General features: G+C 42.8%; 1 protein-coding gene across 1 annotated transcript; it reads right to left on the reverse strand.

Annotated features, from left to right (window-relative positions):
• Positions 1-2662: 2662 nt before the first annotated feature.
• Positions 2663-16955, reverse strand: EEF1AKMT1 (EEF1A lysine methyltransferase 1). Its single transcript, XM_075083247.1, has 5 exons — positions 16411-16955; positions 9034-9187; positions 8040-8122; positions 7112-7392; positions 2663-5598 (listed from the first exon to the last, which is right to left on the reverse strand). The coding sequence occupies exons 1-5, from the start codon at positions 16941-16943 to the stop codon at positions 5471-5473; spliced, it is 1179 nt and encodes a 392-aa protein (XP_074939348.1). The 5' UTR covers positions 16944-16955; the 3' UTR covers positions 2663-5470.
• Between the last annotated feature and the right edge of the window lie 3319 nt (positions 16956-20274).

The raw sequence follows: 20274 nt of genomic DNA on the forward strand, positions 1-20274 counted from the left end.
CCCAAAGCCACAGCCCTTAACATTTAGGAAATGACTCGAAGGGCTACCAGCTAAAGCGCTGGCTAAACACTGCCCTCCAGCAAAACTCATCTGCCTACCCACGCACCTTTGTTATATAACTTTGTCTGCAACAAATTAGCTACAAGAGCACTGGATTTATTTCCATGATGTGGAGAAAAAAAAATATCTCATTTTCTGTTGCAACTCTCTTGTCCTGCAGGCATAAATTACAGAGGCAGTTTGAGGTTTTTCAAGTAACTAGAGCATGTTCTGGGAATTCCTGGGAGTCACAGGCTAAGATTAGGTAACTGGAACACAATCAGTTTCCCCAGTCCAGAAAAACAGATGCTTTAGCTTACATACTGCTTCAGGAATTGGATGACTGAAAGGAAAGTGTTAGAGAACTGCTAAACCTCAGTGGATCAATAGATTATGTATGTTGGCGACCTCCTTCTCATCATACTGTAACAAGTGCAGAAAGCTTCCTATGGTTACAGGCAACTTCATGTTATCTTACTTAGAAGCCCATTTTCCTGTTTTAATCCTCACCCTCTTCTGTGACAGACTTTTTAGCTGAGCCAATTTGCTTCCCGATCCAGCTTTCCAGTTAGGTGTCTCTTAAAAGCTATGTTTATGTTTTAGTGTGAGCAACTGTTTGATAATAATTTGTTAGCGTACAACTGTTAATACTTAACATCAAGAACTGTTCGATACACAAACATTTGTTAACCTTCAAAATATCCTTCCATATATAAACCCTCTCCACGTTACTTGTGGAAAAGGCTGGGTATTAAATGTAGTTTGCATTTGTTTGGAATTTTATTTTTTTTGTAAAGAGATCATCACATCATGGATTTCTATCAGTTTCACTTCAGCTGTGGTGTGACATTTTCCAGCTTCTAGCCCTCTGGTTACAGCTGCTGCAGCCTTGCCTTAATTTGCATGGGGGGAGGGAGGGTTCATTGGAGTTGCTTCAAGGCTCACAAACTGTTGACACAAGGCAGACATGAAATGCCTCATTGAACCAACTCCAGACCCAATAAATTCAAACAATTCAAAGCTGAAACTATCTGGCAGCTGCAGCTGATTTAATTTTTGTTGTGCCAGGAAAGTCTTTTCCTTCAATGAGGTTGTCCCTGGAATACATTAGCAGCCACAAAACACTGAACAATATCCTTGGTAAAGAGCTTATTTTCTTCTCTGTAGTATCATTTAAGATAGGTTGGAAAATTCATATCATTCAGGAAGGCTGCAAAAAGCCTGAGATGCTGGTTTTGGTTTACTAGCTGGTCATTACATGAAGGTGTTTGTCTGAATAGATGGAGGTCTACAGCTGCACGTAAACATGAAATTGCATGGGGGAACATGAAAGAGGCAAAGGGAAAAGGGAAAAAGGCTAAGGTGTGCTCAGAAAGTATAAACACCCATTTATCTCACTGGGATTAGGGAACAGTCATAACTACCTGGTTAAGGCACATGAGGGAGATCTAGTCAGTCCTACATGTTTTGCTGAGGAGTGGCATGAGCTATCACTTGTTTTTTGCTTTACTCCTATCTAAGGAGGCTGCAGAGCACAAGTAGACCCAGAGTGGCAGCACAGCTCTGATGCCGGCTGATGAGGGGTTTCTGCAGCCCAAACCCAGCAGCCCCGTTTCCTACCTCACTGCACAGCACTGGGGCTGTGCTGTGCAGGTGACCAAGGGAGAGTGACAAAACCAACCATCAGAGATATTTCCCACTTGCTCTGGTACAGGGGGGCATGGGTGGAAGGGTGAAGGCAATTGTGTGGTACAGAGGCAGGCTAACTGCAACATCGAGTTGAGACGAACACCATTTTTTAAAGGGAAGTACAGATGAGATTTTAAGGAAACAACATTTCTAGAAATGTTTCGTTTATCATCTGGGGTGAGGTGCAGGCAGCCGCAGTATGTTCTCCTCCATCTACAGCCATCACTCTGTGCACAAGACCCCAGGTTTCCTCTGCCAAGTGTCACATTCATACTGACAGCAGGGCACTGAGATGTCCTGCTGCTGCACAGTGCCTGCTACTGCAGCCAAGAGGCTGCAGGACATATGACTCCGCAGTCATAAATGCCACTGGAAAAGTAGCGTGGTTATAACACGTCACAACAGCCTGTTCCAAAAGGAGGTCCATCCATGAGCCATCCACAATAAAGCAAGCCAATCACTACTTGGCACTGAAGGTTTTTCATAATCTTATTACAGCAAAAAAAAAAAAGAGATTTTGCTGTCACGTATTTCTTAAAAGTTACTGCAATGGCACAACGTACAAGTTCACTACGGATTTTTGTGACTTGTAGCCTTCTCAGAAACACAGCTAACTCCTTGGAATCAAGTATGACAGAAATAGTTTACCTCCTATCATTGATGAACGCTGTGAATGCCACTAGTCAAGCTCTGCTTGGGCAGCTGCTTGCACACACCAGGCTTTTAAGAGGGAAGCTGGTGGACAACAGTCTGCTCTGTTGAGTGCAGCTACACATTTACATGCACCCTCATTTTCATAATCATGTATCTTCACAGTGCCTCTTTTCAAAGCCATCTGACCTACATGTAAGAAGCAGCAGTTTTCTTCTTGGTGAATGGAATTTCTTGGTACAACTAAATGGTGTACTTTTATTTTCTTAAGAAAGGTCTCTGATGAAGTTAGCAAAATTGTCTTTTAATTCTGATACAGAGAGTCCAACAATGCACATTTACCAAAATGAAGCAGACAACTGAAGGAATTAATAGCAAAGCAGCAACATAGGTGAAGCTTGTATTTGAACAGCATATTCTAATTTAGGTGGGTGGTGGGGGAAGAATATCATCCCTTCTGACAATCATGCCTGTCCCACTGGAAACCTATACACAGTTAAAAATAAGTTTCAGGAGTTACTTCATTCTCTCCATCTGCTTGGTGTGCAAAACATTGAGGTAATAAACATACAACTGTTTACAGTTTTAAAGTATAGATTTGTGCCAGTACCTATGCCTTTAACATTCTGGTTTGGGTTATTTTGAAACTGGCCACATAAAAGTAATGGTGTAGCCTCCTGGAAAACAGCTAAACCCAGCTGTATGTCACCTGGGGGCAGTCATTTTCAGGGGATTCTGGCTTTATTGGACTCACAGCAAAGATGGTTTCTGGTTTGAAAGGCGAAACTGTATCAGCCATGGGCTCAGAGACTGTCAGAAGAGCCTGGTCTCCATTCTCCCTGTGAGCTCTTCTTCTGCCTAACAATACCTATTACCAGTCTGATAGAAACCAAAGCATGTACAACAGAAAGAAAACTGGTATAATTAACTCAGGAACACTATATGAGGGGAGGAGAGGGAGGAAGCAATAGATACAAGATGCGACGAGGGGAAGGCCTTAGGAAGTGAACAACTCTTGGAAAAGGGGGAAGAGAGCAACAGTGACTTGGACAGGTATTTATGAACCAGTGGCGTGTCCAGCTCAGGAAGCATGATTCTCTCAGCACTGAGAGGGGATTATATTCCTTCTACATTATTCCTGCTCATTTGTTTACCCCACCAGATAGGAAAATCAGTATCCAAACAGCAGAAATGCACAGAAACATGAGTATTATCTTATTAAAAGTATTGTCTCACGACCTTAATCAGGTTTATCCCCACCGCAAAATAAATTTGTCAGTATTTCATCTTAGGTGCTTCATTTTGTAGATACAGCATTTCCGTTAGCCTTTTACACAATCCCAACATATAAATCTGGCATATAAAGACAAGTACTTGTGTTTTGTATAATATATTTATAGCTGATAAAACTGTTGAGTGCCTTGGAATTTATGAACCAGCTTTCATCCAAAAATACATTAGTAGTGTAGTGAAAAGGTTAGTCAAAACTGTCTTTAAAAACACCCAGTTACCAAAAATCTCTACTATCCCAAAGCAAAAGTTTTTCTAATGTATCATCTACTTTGACTGAAATGGATTGAAATATAGCCCAAACCTTGTATATAAAATTTGTCTCTTAGAAACACTGGCATTTTATCAATACATGGTGTTATTCCTCAGTGGCCTTGTAAGATTAAATGATTTCTAAGATGCTTCTATTCTACTGCTCTGCTGCTGTCTGTGGAACAGGAGGCAAAGATAAAACTGGCCAATTGGAAGAAAATAAAAAGGACTGTTCTTGTAACTACAAACTCGACACACCTGTAAATCACCTTTAGCTTGATAATGAAACCTACTAAAAAGCAGGCACAATATTTAATCAGATCCATTATGATTCAAAATTTAAGAGACTAACAGGGATGGGTCACATTTCCACAGAGGTATCTATCTCATAACCAACAGTAACTCAGAGTGAGAACCTACAGTGTGAAGCACTAGTGCAAGGGCTGCCTTATGTGTGGCATTTTTCTTTAGTAATTGCTTCTTATTCCAGGTGATTTGGCCTGACTAATGCATAGGATTCTTAATGAAAACAAAGCTCTCTAATGGGGAAACACTTGTGCTGTTTTCAAGGAGACATCAGGTTTGTGCCACCTCTGCAGATTAGCTTAACTAGTAAATAGAACAGCCTAGTTGTGTTTTAAAAAGCACATGACTTTCTGTGGCACAAACACATAAACATTGCAAAATAGATGCACCATACTTCTGCAGAGAGATGTTTAACAACTTACATTACTTTTTCTCTAGTACAGCGCGCGCACACACACACAAGTTTATGTGGTGGTAAGTGATGACAAAATAGATCTTATCTTCTACAGAAAGAAAGCCTGGGTTTGTGATGAGGCTTTAGAGAAAAGGTGGAATAATAACCACAAGTTTTTAAAAAGCCAGCCTGGCAACAACAGTGGATAGTAGGTCTTATCTTACTTGGCAACTGGTGGGTAGTTCTGATCGTTACTAAAAGCAACTGGAGAGGCCTCCGCAGAAGAAGACCTTTTTTCTCTCCTAGTTGTCCTTTATAAAAACATCAGCCTGCTGGATAATGAACATGAAAACAGATGACATGTTCAGAACAAACATCCCCCAATCCTTTTACTAAGGGACCACCTCCCACGATGAAGAGAGGAGACCTCTATTCATGCTCTTCCAACCATCTGCTAGCTACCAAGTCATCAGTTCTGATGCAATGACGATTCTTGTGGCTGTGAGTCAAGCACGTATGTGGTGTTATAGGCCAACCTGATAAAATCACTTCAGAGAGGTCACTGAAGAGTCCTTGAATCATAAAAACTACCAGAGAATGAAACAGAGAAGTTCCCATTATCCAGCACCTGTATTGTTTGGTCCCCATTTACCTAACAGGAAAGATACAAAACACAGGAGCTGCAAATGCTTACACATTTAAAAGAGAGAGGCTATCACACTGTGTTGATTAAAGCTAGCCCAGAAAACAGTACTTGGAGCTGAATATTTCAGCATTGAGAAATGCGGAGTCTCTGATAAAAAACAGAAAGGAGCTTGATTGAAAAAGATGTAGATCATCTTCTGAGAGTCAGTCCAGTCCAGAAGAATAGTTCACGTAACATCGAAATTCATTGGCTAAGTTTCGTGAGTGTTTTGGAATAAACTTGCATATCTTCACACCAAGATGCTTTGCTGCCTGTTCCTCCATGATTGCACCTGCAGCAAAAATAATTAGTATTTGATGAGAAAAACAGTAAAAGAGTGTTTAGGCTTTTTAAATAGCTCCTCCCAAATGCATATATAGAGCCTGCATTTTTTAAGGAAGCAAGGCGTAAAGCAGCTACATGGTCAGCCCTCTTTAACAACTGAATCTATTGGGAAATTTAAATCTGAAGGAATGGAAGACGCCCCAAGGAAATAAATGCCCAAGAAGTTTCATAAAAATAGAGGGTAAGATCAGTGCCCCTTTTACAAAAAACAGAAACTTGAACTCAGTCTTCTTGCTACGTGCTGAAGAAATTACATAGTAGGGAGCCATGGGAAATACAAACAGATTACATACGCTCTTCCACTTAAATAAACCGCAGTGTGATATTTACAGCTACACACTGAGAAATCACTTCCTGGAGTAATATTTCTCCAACTTTGTAAACTAAAGGACCACCTATCCATTTTAGGGAAAAAAATTCAGAGAACCATCCTTGTGCATAACTGTCATGTACAATTAAATAAAGAAGTAGGCTTTCTACGGCATTTATTATTTAATTTTTCTTTATTTTGCGTGCTTGGTTGCCTTCCCTTGAACTGTATCTATAGAGGGTTTTTGTCCTTCGCTTTTTTTTTGCCGAAGTTTCCTGGATGTCTTCAGATGTCTTGTAATAAGATTACAGTTTAAGAAACACCATGGCTAAGGCAGATACTCATAGCTTCTTAAACCAGCAAGTGCATCTTCATAAAGAAGGACCTGCAAATACAGCTGGCGAGTTACCCAGTTTCACTGCTCTTATCACTGGTTTTTAATTCCTCCTGCTGTATTTCAGTGCCTAAGGTCTCCTTACTTGAATCACAGTGGCAGAATCCCCTCATGCATTCATTCATATTAAAATTTCTATATTTACCACTAAGGACGGGTAAAATGGGGAAAAAAGAGAAAAAGTTGACTTTGCTTTTCTTTTCAAGACTTAGCTAAAATCATCCCACTTTACTCAGCAAAAGCCATTCCAACCTATTTGTCATTCCTTCTACTCAGCACACCTTAGATGCTAAGTAGTATTGTGGCAGGTGAAATCCTGCAGCTACTGACACATTTCAAAAATCAGAAATTCGTAAGGTTATTGAATAAGACATTAACAATAAGTTGTACCTATGTTTGTCATACCCAGATTTCAGTCACTGCAATTATAGAGAGTGGCCCTTTTACAAGAAAAAAATATTTCTGGAACTTTGCAGGATGATCTTAAAATTCTTCAAAAATTTAGTAAAATTCATCATGCCATAAAAAAGAAAAAAGTAGTGATTTCAAACGGAAGGCATGTGGTTTTTAATAGTTGAAATAACGGTTCAACTGAAGTATTGCAATAACAAGCTTAGGATACATATTACCTCCTTGAATTAATAATAAATCAGTATTTTATTATCAGATTTAGTATTTTTCCCACCTGTGTAAGTCAGCCTTTTGAAAGGGAGAAAAAGATGCTTAATGGTGAACTAATATTTTTGTTAATTATACCTGTGCAAAGCAGAATCTTTCCTTTTGTTAAGTACTTGATGGTCTCGGCAGTTTTTTGAAGACATTCCTCAGACAGATAGGGTGGATCTGCTATTACGATGTCAAAACTGTGTGGCAGGAGATTTTCAGGTAAGTTCAAAGGGTGGTTGTAATCATAGAAGATAAATTCTTCTCCATATACAGAAAACCTTCTGTCATACTCCAGTATACACACCGAAAAATCTTTACCATTCTGTTCTTTCAGTTTCTGGTACACACTTGGTGCACTAACACAAGCTATCCTGGAAAAGAGACAATAACTTAGAACATGAGCTTAAAAGGCAAATAACAACAAAAATAAAACCCTACTGCAGTCCTCAGGGCTGCTTTGGGAAAACATTTTAAACATTAGTCCCAAAAATGTAAGCTATTCTTCCTCCATTCTAACAAATAATTACTTTAGTAACAGGGTTTTAAGTATTAAAGCCATTACCTGTTCAACCTCTGTGCTGCACAAAGACCTTAAGCTTAACTACAGAGAAATTCTTGTTTCAGAACAGCAAGGAAACATACTTGAAAAGCTTTAAAAACGTTTCCTTACAGAAACAGGAAGAAAACCAAGTTCTTCCATCCGTCCTTCAAAACATTGTATGAAAACAGAGAAAAGAATTACAAGTCATTAATATGCTCTGGAGCTCTTTATATGTCTCAAAAAAAATATTCACAGTGAACTTCTACAAGGCAGAGCCTACACCATTCAGTGAAATGCTAAATGGTACGATCAGTCTGAACTATTAATTACATGAATAACAGCAAAGCATTTCTGCAGTACCTCAGTTGATGAAGTGCAACGAGTAATGAAGTAAACTGCATGCTCTGTCTACAGAGGAGAAACAAAATATTTACAGAAAAGACATGTTAAATCTACAACATAATTATTAAAACCTACCTGCCACCTTTTCCAGCCGCCACAACCGCTTCGTTAGCCAGGCAGGACGCAGTTTCATTGCTGTACCAAAACTGGCTCAGTTGCTGAGAAAGACAACACACAGTTAGAAACAACATCAAATCTTCTGGCTGTGCTACGAACAGTTAGGTGTGGTGAGTGGTATTTGAAGAAAACCAAAATCCACAGCAACTTCTCAGTTCGCAAACTGTAAAGCTGGAAAGGTGACTGTTTTCCTGACAGCCTTTTTACTTCTGTAACCCAGCGACACGCAGCAGGTACCTAACACTCTGGGTTTCCAAAGCATTTACTGCGCTATCAGGAAAACCAAAGAATGCAAAATCACTGACAAGGTTAGTTCAAACCCAGTGTGCAGATGCACAGTATTTGTGTCCTTTAAACTGAGTTACTTCAGCAGAAGAGGGAAAAGGAACTTGGAAAGTGACCGTATAGAAGGAAATAAAGGAAAAAAGAACTAAATCAGAAGAGACCAGAAAAAGGAAGAGTAAAAAAAAAAAAAGACACCACAAACACAGAGACAAATCAAAAATTCATCTGTCAGAAGGGAAAAAAAGCAGCAAAGCAGCCATCCACAAAACCAAGAAATAAAACACAGAAAGAAATACGATGTGAAAGGAAAGATCACTCGATCTTGTTACACTGTGTTTGTCTCTAACTCAGGGAAGAAGCTTTACTACCTCAACATGCCAGGCTGGAGTTAAATTTTCCAGAAGGGACTGATGCTTCTGTTGGCAACTTTATTCCCTCTCCATGTAATTTCAATTTGTAACACCCCCCCCAGCACATGTAGAACAGACGACTATACCCAGATTTAATATTAAAGCAAATAACCCTACAGCATTATTGTCCATTAATAGTTTGATTTTGCTACTCTAGCAACATCTTGAGTGTTCCCCTTTTTAATTTCATTTCATTATCCATCCACAGAAGAAACTTGGTAAAGGCTACTCCTGTAATGAAGTTTATAGGTTCTTACCCAGTCTTCTTCTATTGAGCCAATGGAATATTGATTAAACCCTTGGGAGGTCTTCATGCCCTCCCTCTGCTGCTGTTCCAAATAGAACTCCTGGAGGGCCGCCAATGTATGGGATGAAAGCTGGGGAATGTCATCATCATCATCATCCATTTTTCTAGACATCAAGCAGAAAAAAAAAATTAAATTAACCCTTTTCAATAGTGAAGGCTTTTCATAACAGCATAGTCTCCTGAGGTAAACCAACCTCTACTGACAATGCAGACTCAGTCTAACAGCTAGGTAGGAAAACCTCCTAACAAAAGAAAACATATTCCCTCTACTTAGGAGCTCTTAAACCAGTCAGAGGCAGACAGGATGTAACATGTCTCCAGAAAGAATTCAGGAACAGCAGCAACACCATTCCCTTTCTGTACAACACAGATTTGGCTTGTATTCTTACAAGGAAGTTGTCATTACAGTTTTTGATTTCCTGAATCTTAACACCTTTTTTGTATCAGCTTGCAGAAAAAAAACCTTAGGTGGATTTGGCAAATCCTATAGAAATTATTCCCTTCCCTCATAGAAATAATGATAGCTACTGGTCATTCCTTCCCATGTTCAAAAAGCACACAATTCTGACTCAAAATGAAGTAAGTTAGCATTCTGGGATCAGCATCACCTGGCTTTAACTTCCATGCTATAACAAGATTCCTCTGAATGGAAACCTTCTAAAAACAAAAACAGGCAAGAAGCTCAAGAAAATTTGTGTTTTATGCATAAGAACATGGGCATAATTAGTATAAAAAAGACATGGTCTACACTAATGGAAAAGCACAGCCATTTTCAGAAAAGTCTTGAACTGGGTTATGCCGCTCAGTATCACTTAATCCTGCTCACCCCAGGCAGCAAAGCTGTATCTGCCCAGAGGGAAAGCTGAAGCATTGGTGCCCTTCCCAGAAAAGACAGTGCCACCTCCTGGAACGAAAGCAACAAAAACAGGAACCCGATGTGTGAAAAGTACTGGAGGAAACTGGAGGATTCTCCTCTCAAGAAACCCATCTTCCCTTTGTCTGACCTAAGAACTAGTACACGAGCAATGACTTTAACAGAACTTGGAAACGGGCGTATGCCTGCTGTTGTGCAGAAGGCACTGAGAGAACCGCGTGCCATCTGAACTGTGCACAACTTCGAAAGCTAAGTACGCTCTCAAGTATAGCTGCTCACGGTTTTTCTTCTCCCCACTCCTGCATTACAACAACTACTCCAGAATTCGTGGTCTCCTGCCCTTCCACCCCTCCCTCAATGCTGCTTGCTTTCAAGACATTTCCTAAAACACAGCTTCTCCCTGCTTGCTGGAAAAATGGTACCATTAACCTGCCACTGTGAGATAACTCATCAGCATTCACTAGAATAATTTCTCTGCCATTCCACCAACATGCTACACACCCACATGTGATAAGAGTAAAGTGCTTGGCTTTTCCAGAGTATTGTGTATTAGCTTGCTGACTTCTCCAGCCAGGTTGGCCAAACAGAGAATTGTTCAGAGACTAAAGACCCACCTATGCCATTTGCCTCACGCAAGAGGATAATTCTGGAGTCATGCTACCTAGTAAAACCAAAATTGCTGATTTTGTCCCTAGTTTTTTGTTGAATAAAACATAAATGCTTTAAAATTATTTGGATTATTAAATTATGTATTACTTAAAGTATCTACTATAAAAATTACTGCAAGTTCACATAGATAATAGAGTTTCTAGCTCTAACAATACACAACGCTACAATCCATTTTAGGCCCTAGACAAGAACTTTTTTTGTTAGGACAGATGTTAGAAGTTTAAAATCACTCCTCATCTCGCAACTTTCTTTTTTATTAAATGCATCATACATATAGTAATCTGGTTTGCTATTATCACCTAGGCAAGGACACATCTATGCTTTGACACTAAGAAACTGAAATAGATGCAAACTTGCAGTTCTTAAGTCAAAAGCTGAAATTCTGTTTTTATGTTCAGTGAGCCCATCTAGGCATTTGCAAGGACTAAATCCATGCCTATGATGAAACCCTCACAGATAAAACTGCTGATGAAGCATCACCTATTGTTTCAGTAGATAAAAAGGCATACCGCTATAGACATATTTTTTCTAGAAATATTTTTAGTTGATTTTTAACAGTCTTCCTTTTGGTTTGTAAATGAAAGCCTTAGGAACCAAGCAGTAATTAACTATGAGGTTGCAAGGAGAGGTAACTCAGCACATATGGTAGAAATATTATGTACATCTATTCAGAACACCTTCAAAATTCAAGATATTTTTCTGAATATGCATATGTTGTCTACATATACTACTTAGGTCATCAGCATGAAGACATTTTCATGCTCAAGAACTACATCAGAACACTGTTAAAAGTAAGTGAGTTTATGCAAACAAGACTTGTAAATTCCTTTGGCTTCAAGGGAGAAAGTTCTACTGTTTGAAGCCCCTCTATACCCCCCCAGAAAAGTTCACTGCTCTGAAGTCCAGAAACAACCCTGAAAGTTTTGCGGAGGATGGGAGGAAGCACAGAAACCCACAGTGCCTCTGGTGCTTGGGGATCCTTTAAACTCTGTTACCTCCCAAGGCCCGTGAGCCCTGAGGCTCCAGCTGGCCCCAGGCCCGGGGTCCCCCCACGAGCAGCCAGCACTCTGCCCTCATGCAGACTCTCTACAAGAGCCTCATGGGGGGATGGGGTTGCATTTTAGGAATGCCCTGGGATTCAGAACATTCATGACACATATAGCGCCGATGCAGCCACATTACCAACGTTAAACCCTTGTATTACTAGGAATACAAGGGTTTAAAACTAGTGATGTGGCAAACCTTCTTTACTATTAATTCTTAGCTTAAGCGTTGCATTTGCACCTAATTAAAAAACAAAACAATAAAGAAATTGGATCTCCAAGTATAGCTCAAGAACACTGCATACAAAAATAAGACTTACAGTGAAGTCCAAGTTCATCTGAAGGAAAGCAGGAAAAAAGGGGGTAAGCTACCACAGATACAGTGGAACTTGAACAGGCAGGGTGGTGCTCATAGGGTAAAATGGCTAATTTTAATGACCTCTAAAGGGCCAGATCTACCCATAAAATGGAAAAAGTGCGGTGCCTCCAACTACCCCACATGGCCTACAACTCACACAGTGCAGCAGGCAGGATGGAGGGGGTGGAGGTGCCTGCAAACTCCTCAGTCCCTTCCCCTCTGCACAGCTCAATCTCTCTCTAATAAGCTAATGAACTGTTCAGGTAAATGTCATCACTAGAGAGGGAAAGCTCTTCAAAGAAAACAAAAAACAAATTAAAAGAGATAATACCAAGTGAAAATAGTAGCACAGGAAACTCTAAGGCCTTGTCTACACAAGAATACTGCACCTATTTAACATCAGTTTCCAGCTGCCATATATGAAAACTCCAATATTATATAGCCAAATTCTAAAGTGGAAGAAAAAAAACCAACCCCAAATTAGAAGGATCACTATGGAAAAATTAACTCGCTCAAAAATTCCTAGTCTTTGGTCTGCTGTACATTTGGCCCACCCGTAATTATGAAGTTATGATCATCTGGAATCCAGTACTCTGAGATGGAGTGTGGCTTCTATGCCCAAATGTAACTCTGTGCCCTTATCCAGGGAAATACGGAAACCTGCAGTCACCCGGTCAGCTGAGACAAGTGCCTTGTGTGCCCTTGCACCAGTGCTCACCCAACAAAGACTAAAAATGTAGCTTGCTCTAGAGGTCAGATCCTTCTAGATCCACAGCACTACTCAAGGGGAAGCTCCTCTTCTGTGATGGAAGGCAGGCAGGAGGTGGGATCCATATTTACAAAGCCACCTCAAAAAATACTCTCATTGTAAAGTACACAACTGCTGCTTCAGAGTTTTTACCAATAGATCGCACTGAAGATGACCGGCTCATGCTTCTCTGCCAAAGAGGTTGCATCAGCCTAACTCACATCTGTAAGTCAGGCCTCCCCAAATGCCCACACAACTTGGAAATACCGTTTGGTAAGTGTACAAGCAGGACACACTGCTGCTCTGCCAGTTTCCAATGCTCCTTCTGTTGTGGTGCTCTAAAGATGTCATCTCATTGTAATAAAACGTCCCTTAGCTGAGGGGGAAAAGACAGACTACTGAAAGGCCAAGGAATAGGAATACAACTGGAAAGCCACCCTGTTCATCGCTGGGATGGGGAGGAAGAGGATGGTGTTAGCCCCTTAGATCTTTTACCAAGAATATAAAAGACACATAGAATCATTAAGGTTAGACACATAGACACATAGAATCATTAAGGTTAGACAAGACCTCCAGGGTCAAGTCCAACCATCCACCATGCCTCCTAAACCGTGCCCTGAAGTGCCACACCTACACATTTTTTGAACACCTCCAGGGACGGTGACTCCACCACCTCTCTGGGCAGCCTGTTCCAGTGCCTGACCACTCTTTCAGTGAAGAAATTTTTCCTAATATCCAATCTAAACCTCCCCTGGTGCAGCTGACATGCAACTTCAGAAAAGTTTTTATTCTAGAGTAACTTGGATCCAAAGACAGATAGCATAAAATGGATTAAATATAGTTGTCTGCATTTTCCCATGCTACCCAAGTCAGTATTTGAGACAAACAGCGCATCATCTATGGTGTTTGCAACACATAACAAGAAAAGCTGGACAATGGTGTGCTACTGTAATGAAAATCACCCGGAAGAAGCTGCAACCACCTGCCTAGAGGTGAACAAGTCCCAGTCAGAGGGACTGGAAAGTTACCAAAAGATTAGGCATGTGCCCTACTGCCTTAAAACCAGGGAGGTACTGCACTCTCCTCAAGCTTCAGCTCCTTAGGATGTACAGGGATCCAAATCCCATGTCCCCAGACAACGATCAGATGGGTGGCCAAACCAACCCACACGTAGGTGCTGAGGAAGTGTGTCCCAACCATAGTAAAAGCCCAGACAGAGAAAGGATCTCTTCTACTGGAAACAGTTTTTCAGATCTATAAATCCTAGAAAGTGTTGATTGTCAATGATTTGACAAGACACTGTAAATATTGCCAAATGCACTTTCACAGGAATGACTGACGGGGCAAAGTGTATGAAATACATCAGTCTAAAGCAATTTAGACAAAAAAAAATCCTACTGCTAGCTAGCATGGTCTAGCCAGAAGGAACAGAGAAATGCTATGCCATACCTACACCTCTTTTTTAGAGTCTTCTAATACAAAGCAAAACATCTCAAACATCTGAGAGGTCATCCTCAAGCACAGGCAGCCAGCTCATTCCCCTGCAGTCAACTGGGAAAAACTCAGAAACTCAAGTCTTTTGGGCCCAGGTGCCATGAAACAGAACGGCCTCTGAACAGGATGGCCAAGCTGGGGGACATCAGAAAAGCAGAACTGACAAACCTGAAGCAGTTTTCTTATGCAGTAATGGTTCTGTGGCATAGGCAAAGAGGGACAAGGCACGATTTGTGGACCAGGAGCAGCTCACCTGCCACAGACCTGAGAACAGCTCCATTTCAGGATTAAGTCTGGAGAACTTTTTGTTAATGCCCATGGCAAATTGTTCAAGAGCAAAGCTGTGCTAGTTCAGATCAAGGGTTGATACTGGTCATTGAAGGTGGCCAAAAGCAGCTGTCTCAGAAGGCGTGAGATTAGGCAATACTCTATACTCTCCCAGACTTTAGCCATTTTCCACTAAGACAGTTGTTTCCGCATCTTAAGTGCTTTATTCTGTGAATGCAGTTCTCTTAGGGACATTTGTCCAGTATCCTTTAAATTCACATTAAGTTTTTTAATCTATAATGTCAGCTGGTAAGAAGTTTTAGTTTATGAATAACTACCTCTTCTTGCTGTGAACACGGCTATCAGCTTCACCTGATGCAAATACTTTGTGCATTGGAAGAGAAAGCAAATGGTCACGCCCTTACACACTCCCCCCGCATGCCATTTCACAGACACTTGTAAGTCATCCCCCTTCCATCACTCCGCCAGCTGGCTCTGTTCTAGCCTGAAGGTTCTTAACCCACTCATTGACTGGTTGACAAAAGCCTTTCTATACATTTGCTCATCCTTATTAAATGTTTCTAATATACACTTGAGACGAGAAGACTAGAACACTAGAACAATACCTAAGATCTGAGCAATCACATGTTTATGCTGTCATTTCATGTTTTCTGTTACAATCTATTTCTTTTCCTAAAAAAATTCCAACATTTTATGTGTTTGGCTGCCACCAAACACTGATATGATGTTTTTGGAGAATCACAGATCATAATCCCAAAGTTTCCTGCCTGAGCGGCAATGGTGTCTGATGAGAACATGATTAAGTAGAATTTACAGAGAAATTTAAAACTGTCTGCCAAGAGCTCCAAGATACCAGCTCATAGAGAATAAAACTAAACCGCAGTGCTGGTCTCCTCCTCTCAACAAGAAGGAGAGAAAATACTGAAACTAGGAAAGGTTCAAGAAGGGTAGTGAGACATCCAAAGCCTAGAATAGCTTTTGCAGGGGAATGAGAAAGAAGTAACTGAGGTGAGACATAGCCTGTAGTCATGACTGGCATGACCACCACAGACAGAGATCAACCACTGTTTTCCAAGGCAAGAACTTGAAGGTAACAAGTGTGGGCTGCAAGAACCTGGTTCAAAAAAACCCAAAAGGAGCTGGTTCTTGATGCAAGGTGTTGCTGAGCTACACAGTCTCTATTGGTGATGAAATTTCATAGTGATTCTGAGTGATGCAGGAAAGTTTATAGAAGAGAAACTCTCAAGAGGATTATTAAATATGTAAAAACTACATCTGATTTGAAAAGAAAGGTATGGAGCTAGGTGGCTACTTGAAGTAATGTATGATGTGTTCTAGCTCAAATCTCCTTTTTAATAAGCAGTCAAGAGAGGGAGAGTAGGCTGGACTCAGAACCACGGTTATCCTCCCACACGTGAACGACACAACACTGAGAGTGTCTGAAGAAAATCCTTTTTCCTGTTCCCTCTTACATTTGACTCCTTCGAGCACCCACCACTGCAGGCACATGACCCCGCGCCCCTCCGGGTGCGAGGGGTGGCCCCACAAAGCCACTCCCGCAGAGGCGGGCCCTCTCCTCTGCCGCCAGCCACCCCCGGCAGCAGGGTGCGGGGGGGCTCCGCGCCTCCCCAGTACTGCCGGCCGTCACCCTTCCGCCGCCCGCCTCAGCGGCCCCGCCGCCTCCAAGACCGTCCCGCAAACTCCGCAGGGTGCAGAGCAGGCCGGCCCCGCGGCCCAGGGAGAGCGGAGCGCCGTCCGCCACCGCGGGGCGGGATGGCAGGCGACAGGGAACACAACCGTCCGACCTACCACAGCACTCCCCCACCCGAGCCCGCCTACCCGCCCCCACTCACCGGCCGACAGATCCCTCCGCGCACGCGGACCTTCGCAGCACCGAGCACAATGGCGCCGCGCGCCCCCTGCCGGGGACTTGCCGGGGTGGAGTGGGACGGTGAGCCCAGCGGGACGCTCCGCCATTGGCTGCTGCGGCGGCGGGCGGGGCGGGGCCAGGCGCCGCACCCGCCCCCGCCGGTCCCCACTGAGGGGGCGGTGCTGAGGCGGTGCCGTGCGCCTGCCCCGGGGGCGGCCCCGCCCAGCGGATCGCAGCAGCCGCCGCCGCCGCCGCCGCCGCCGCCGCCCCCCCCCCTTCGCCGGGCCGCGCGCCCCGCCCCCGGACGCTCACATCGTCTGGCGGTGTCCGCCTGCCTGCACCTCTCCTGTCCGGCCGCGTGCGGAGGCGCCTGGTTCGCGGCACAGCCGCCGGAGGGGCTGCCGGGGCGCTGCTCCGCCGGCACCCGCGGGGAAGCCTTCGTTTCACTGTGCCTTTCACCGCTGCGGTGGGTCGGGCGGCTTTAAGGCCATCTGTAGAAGGGTCTCCAGGATTCATCAGAACATAGGACCTACGTAGAGAGCTACCGCCGCGAGGCGCCTCAGGGCTGCCCGCGGCCCGCAGTGCGCCTCCAGCCGGTTCTCGCCTCCTGCCCTCCCACCCTCGGTCCCACTCCTCCGGGGTTGGGCCCGGGGGGACGCGTGTGGTGTGAAGTAGTTATTCCTACAGAAATCTTCGGCAGGAGGTACCTCCAGTTAGACACACATAGGTATCCAGTCGTGTTAGACTTGGCAGTCACGGCCTCAAGCTGCATTGCGGGGGTTTAGATTGGATATTAGGAAAAAATTCTTCACTGAAGAGTGGTTGGGCACTGGAACAGGCTGCCCGGAGAGGTGGTGGAGTCACCATCCCTGGAGGTGTTCAAAAAATGTGTAGGTGTGGCACTTCAGGGCATGGTTTAGGAGGCATGGTGATGTTGGGTGGATGGTTGGACTTGACCCTGGAGGTCTTGTCCAACCTTAATTATTCTGTGATATCTTGAGGTGGATGCCTGTCATGGTTTTAGCTGGGATAGAGTTAATATTCTTCACCGTAGTTGGTATAGTGCTGTGCTTTAGCCTTAGTATGAGAATAATATTGATAACACACAGATGTTTTAGTTGTTTCTGGGTGGTGCTTGTACCAGTCAAGGACTTTTCCAGCCTCCCATGCTCTGCCAGGTGCACAAGAAGCTGGGAGGGGAGAGGCACAGCCAAGACAGCTGAGCCAAACTGACTGTATGATACGATGTCATGCCCAGTATATTAACTGGGGGGGAGTTGGCTGGGGGCAGCAGCGACTGTGGGTCAAGGACTGGTGGTGTCAGTCGGCGAGTGGTTACATTGCTGCTTGTTTGGGTTTTTCCTCTTCTCCCAAGGTTTCACCTCACTCTCATTATTATTACTATTACTGGTTGTGTTTTTTTTTTTTAATTATTAAACTGTTCTTATCTCAACCCATGAGTTTTCTTACTTTGGCCCTTCTGATGTGGGAGTGAGTGGCTGTGTGGTGTTTAGTTGCTGACTGGGGCTAAACCACGACAATGCCTCCTGTTCAAAAGCCATGAGCTGCTGACTTCAATAGCAGCCTAGTTCCCCACGCTGTTTTTCTTGATCTGGCTCTCCTGTGCACTCTCTCCATTTGCATTAAACATTACCAAGTTCGAAGAAGCTCCCATTCTTGCATACAGACAGAAGTCAAGCTGCTGCTTGGTTTTAAAAGATAGCAAGTTTTAAAGTGCATTCCTTGTTTTGATTCATTCACTGCATCTTTCCCTTTGGACGTAAGTTTCTTGCCTCCCACTTTCTCATGTTGGACAGGCACTATGTGCTTGTCTGGCACTTCTTGTCATCTCATATTGACCCAAAACCAAACACTTAAGAACTTCCTCACCACTGTTTTTTTTTGTTTTTTCATTCTGTCTTTATTAAGTCTGGTCTCACCCCTGATAATTTGTAAAAAGCATTTTTAGAACATTGTCTTTCTATTGTTCAGTGACTCTCCTATAAACCAACTCACAGAAGATTGCTCATCAGGTTATTTATAATTAACCCAACAGCAGATTCTCCTCGCATTCCCCAGAGCTAGATGTTCCTATGAGCAATGAGTTGAGAAAGAAACTATTTTACCTACAACCCGTTGAATCTGCTGCAACACTTCACTGTGGCTGCACAGGAAGTCCTGGGCTCAGCAGTGGTTGCCTAAAAGCAGAGCAGAACTATTTCCTTGGAAAACAGAAACACTGAATTCTGATAAAATATTTTTGCAGCACAGCTTATGTAGGCAGCAAAGAATAAAATTTTCTTGCCAGAGCAGGGGGTAGGCCGATTTTTCCTTCAGATCCCCATACTTTTCATCTCACTCTCTCTTCCATTTAGAAACAAGGTTTTGCATGACAAGTAGGGAACTGTGGGCTTTTCCCTGTGATTGTAAATGAATTAAAGGAGTCTGGATCTGGCATTCAGTGCATTACCCCCTCTGGCTTCTTTGAAAGGTCTTGCCAAAAAAGGTCTTCATCCCAGCATAGAAGACTGGCCTACATGGAGCACACCCGTATCTGTTCATGTTACCACCACTGCTGCAATTCAAAACAACCACCAACAATCCCCCCCCATTTTCCTGCCTTGCTGCAAGGTGACTGTTCTCTGACACCGGTGTAATATTACGGAGTGCAGTAAGAAATATGGCTTAGATTCTACAAAGAAGTGACACTTAAGTAATTTTCCTATTTCATACATGTTTGTGAAGCATTTTAGGTGAAAGATGTTCTGCACAGGGCTGATAATAAAACGATAGAAGAGGCTGAGCAGACATACTCTCAGCCCAGATTTCCCAGAGCAACAGTCCAGCCCGTGATGAGCAATTCCTCCACACCAGGAGGGTTACAGAGATCATGTAAGGGCACATGGCTCTGCAGGGGCTTGGGGGAGCAGGCAGGGTGATTTTAGGTTATGATATCAGATATTACTTGGCAGCAAACACACAGCTCAGGATCTTGCTTGAATCTGTGTAACCAGACGGTTCTAGAAGGAAACCTCAGGAAGAGCTGGAGTGAGCCTGTAGGAAGGAAAACACATTACATCTTGCAATACAACTTCTCTGGGATGTGAGGACAAATGAACCATAAATGTGGGAACACCTGTAAAGGGCACCCCACAAGACATTTCTTGTTAATAAAAAGGTTTTATTGTTTCCTCATCTTTTTTGCAGAAGGGTATTTCTAGTTAAGCTATCTCCCCCATCCTTTCACAGACAGACCCATGTCACACAGCATGGACAGCAGCATCGCTAAGACTTGAGCCTGACGGCACGGACCGCTGCTGCTTTACTACTACATTTGCTAGTACTCTGTGTCAGACCAGATCAGGAATAGAGCATGAAACAGAGTTTTTAAAAACACAGTTCTATCCTGGTAAGTAACAGCAACTTGTTACTCATAAGGCTTTTGTGTTTTGAGGTTTTTCTTCTTATTGTAGTCTATTGTATTTTTTTTATTCACTAATTCAAGTCTGTACTTTTGAGTCGTCTTGCTGTAGCACAAACCATAGCCACATGAAAAAGTATAATCAGTTTTAACTAATATAAAAATAGATTATTACGTTCCAATTGTAGCATCTCTGCTGTTGCCATTAATCTAAAAAAATTTCTGAATTGATTTTTTCCCAAAAAACCCTCAGCATTTTTAGGGCTGGCAAACCAAGTGCACATTTCATTTGGAAGGCAGCCAAGCACGCAGTGCTTTACAGCCATACAAGGATTACTTCTACTTAACACCAACATAATCCTCCTTCTGAAGATGGAAGATAATAGAAGTGGAAATACTCTACTTGCAGAACAACCTGCAGCATCT

Source organism: Phalacrocorax aristotelis, chromosome 1 (assembly GCF_949628215.1).
Source record: "Phalacrocorax aristotelis chromosome 1, bGulAri2.1, whole genome shotgun sequence".
NCBI classification, from domain to species: Eukaryota; Metazoa; Chordata; class Aves; order Suliformes; family Phalacrocoracidae; genus Phalacrocorax; species Phalacrocorax aristotelis.

Bases quoted from the DNA above. Each gene is read 5' to 3' on its own strand.
- EEF1AKMT1 (XM_075083247.1), bottom strand. From the start codon at position 16,943: ATGAATCCTGGAGACCCTTCTACAGATGGCCTTAAAGCCGCCCGACCC. The intron at 8,123-9,033 runs GTAAGAACCTAT...TGTCTTTCTCAG, and splicing joins GCTCAATAGAAGAAGACTGG to CAACTGAGCCAGTTTTGGTA. The intron at 5,599-7,111 runs GTATAATTAACA...TTTTTGCTGCAG, and splicing joins AAAGATTCTGCTTTGCACAG to GTGCAATCATGGAGGAACAG.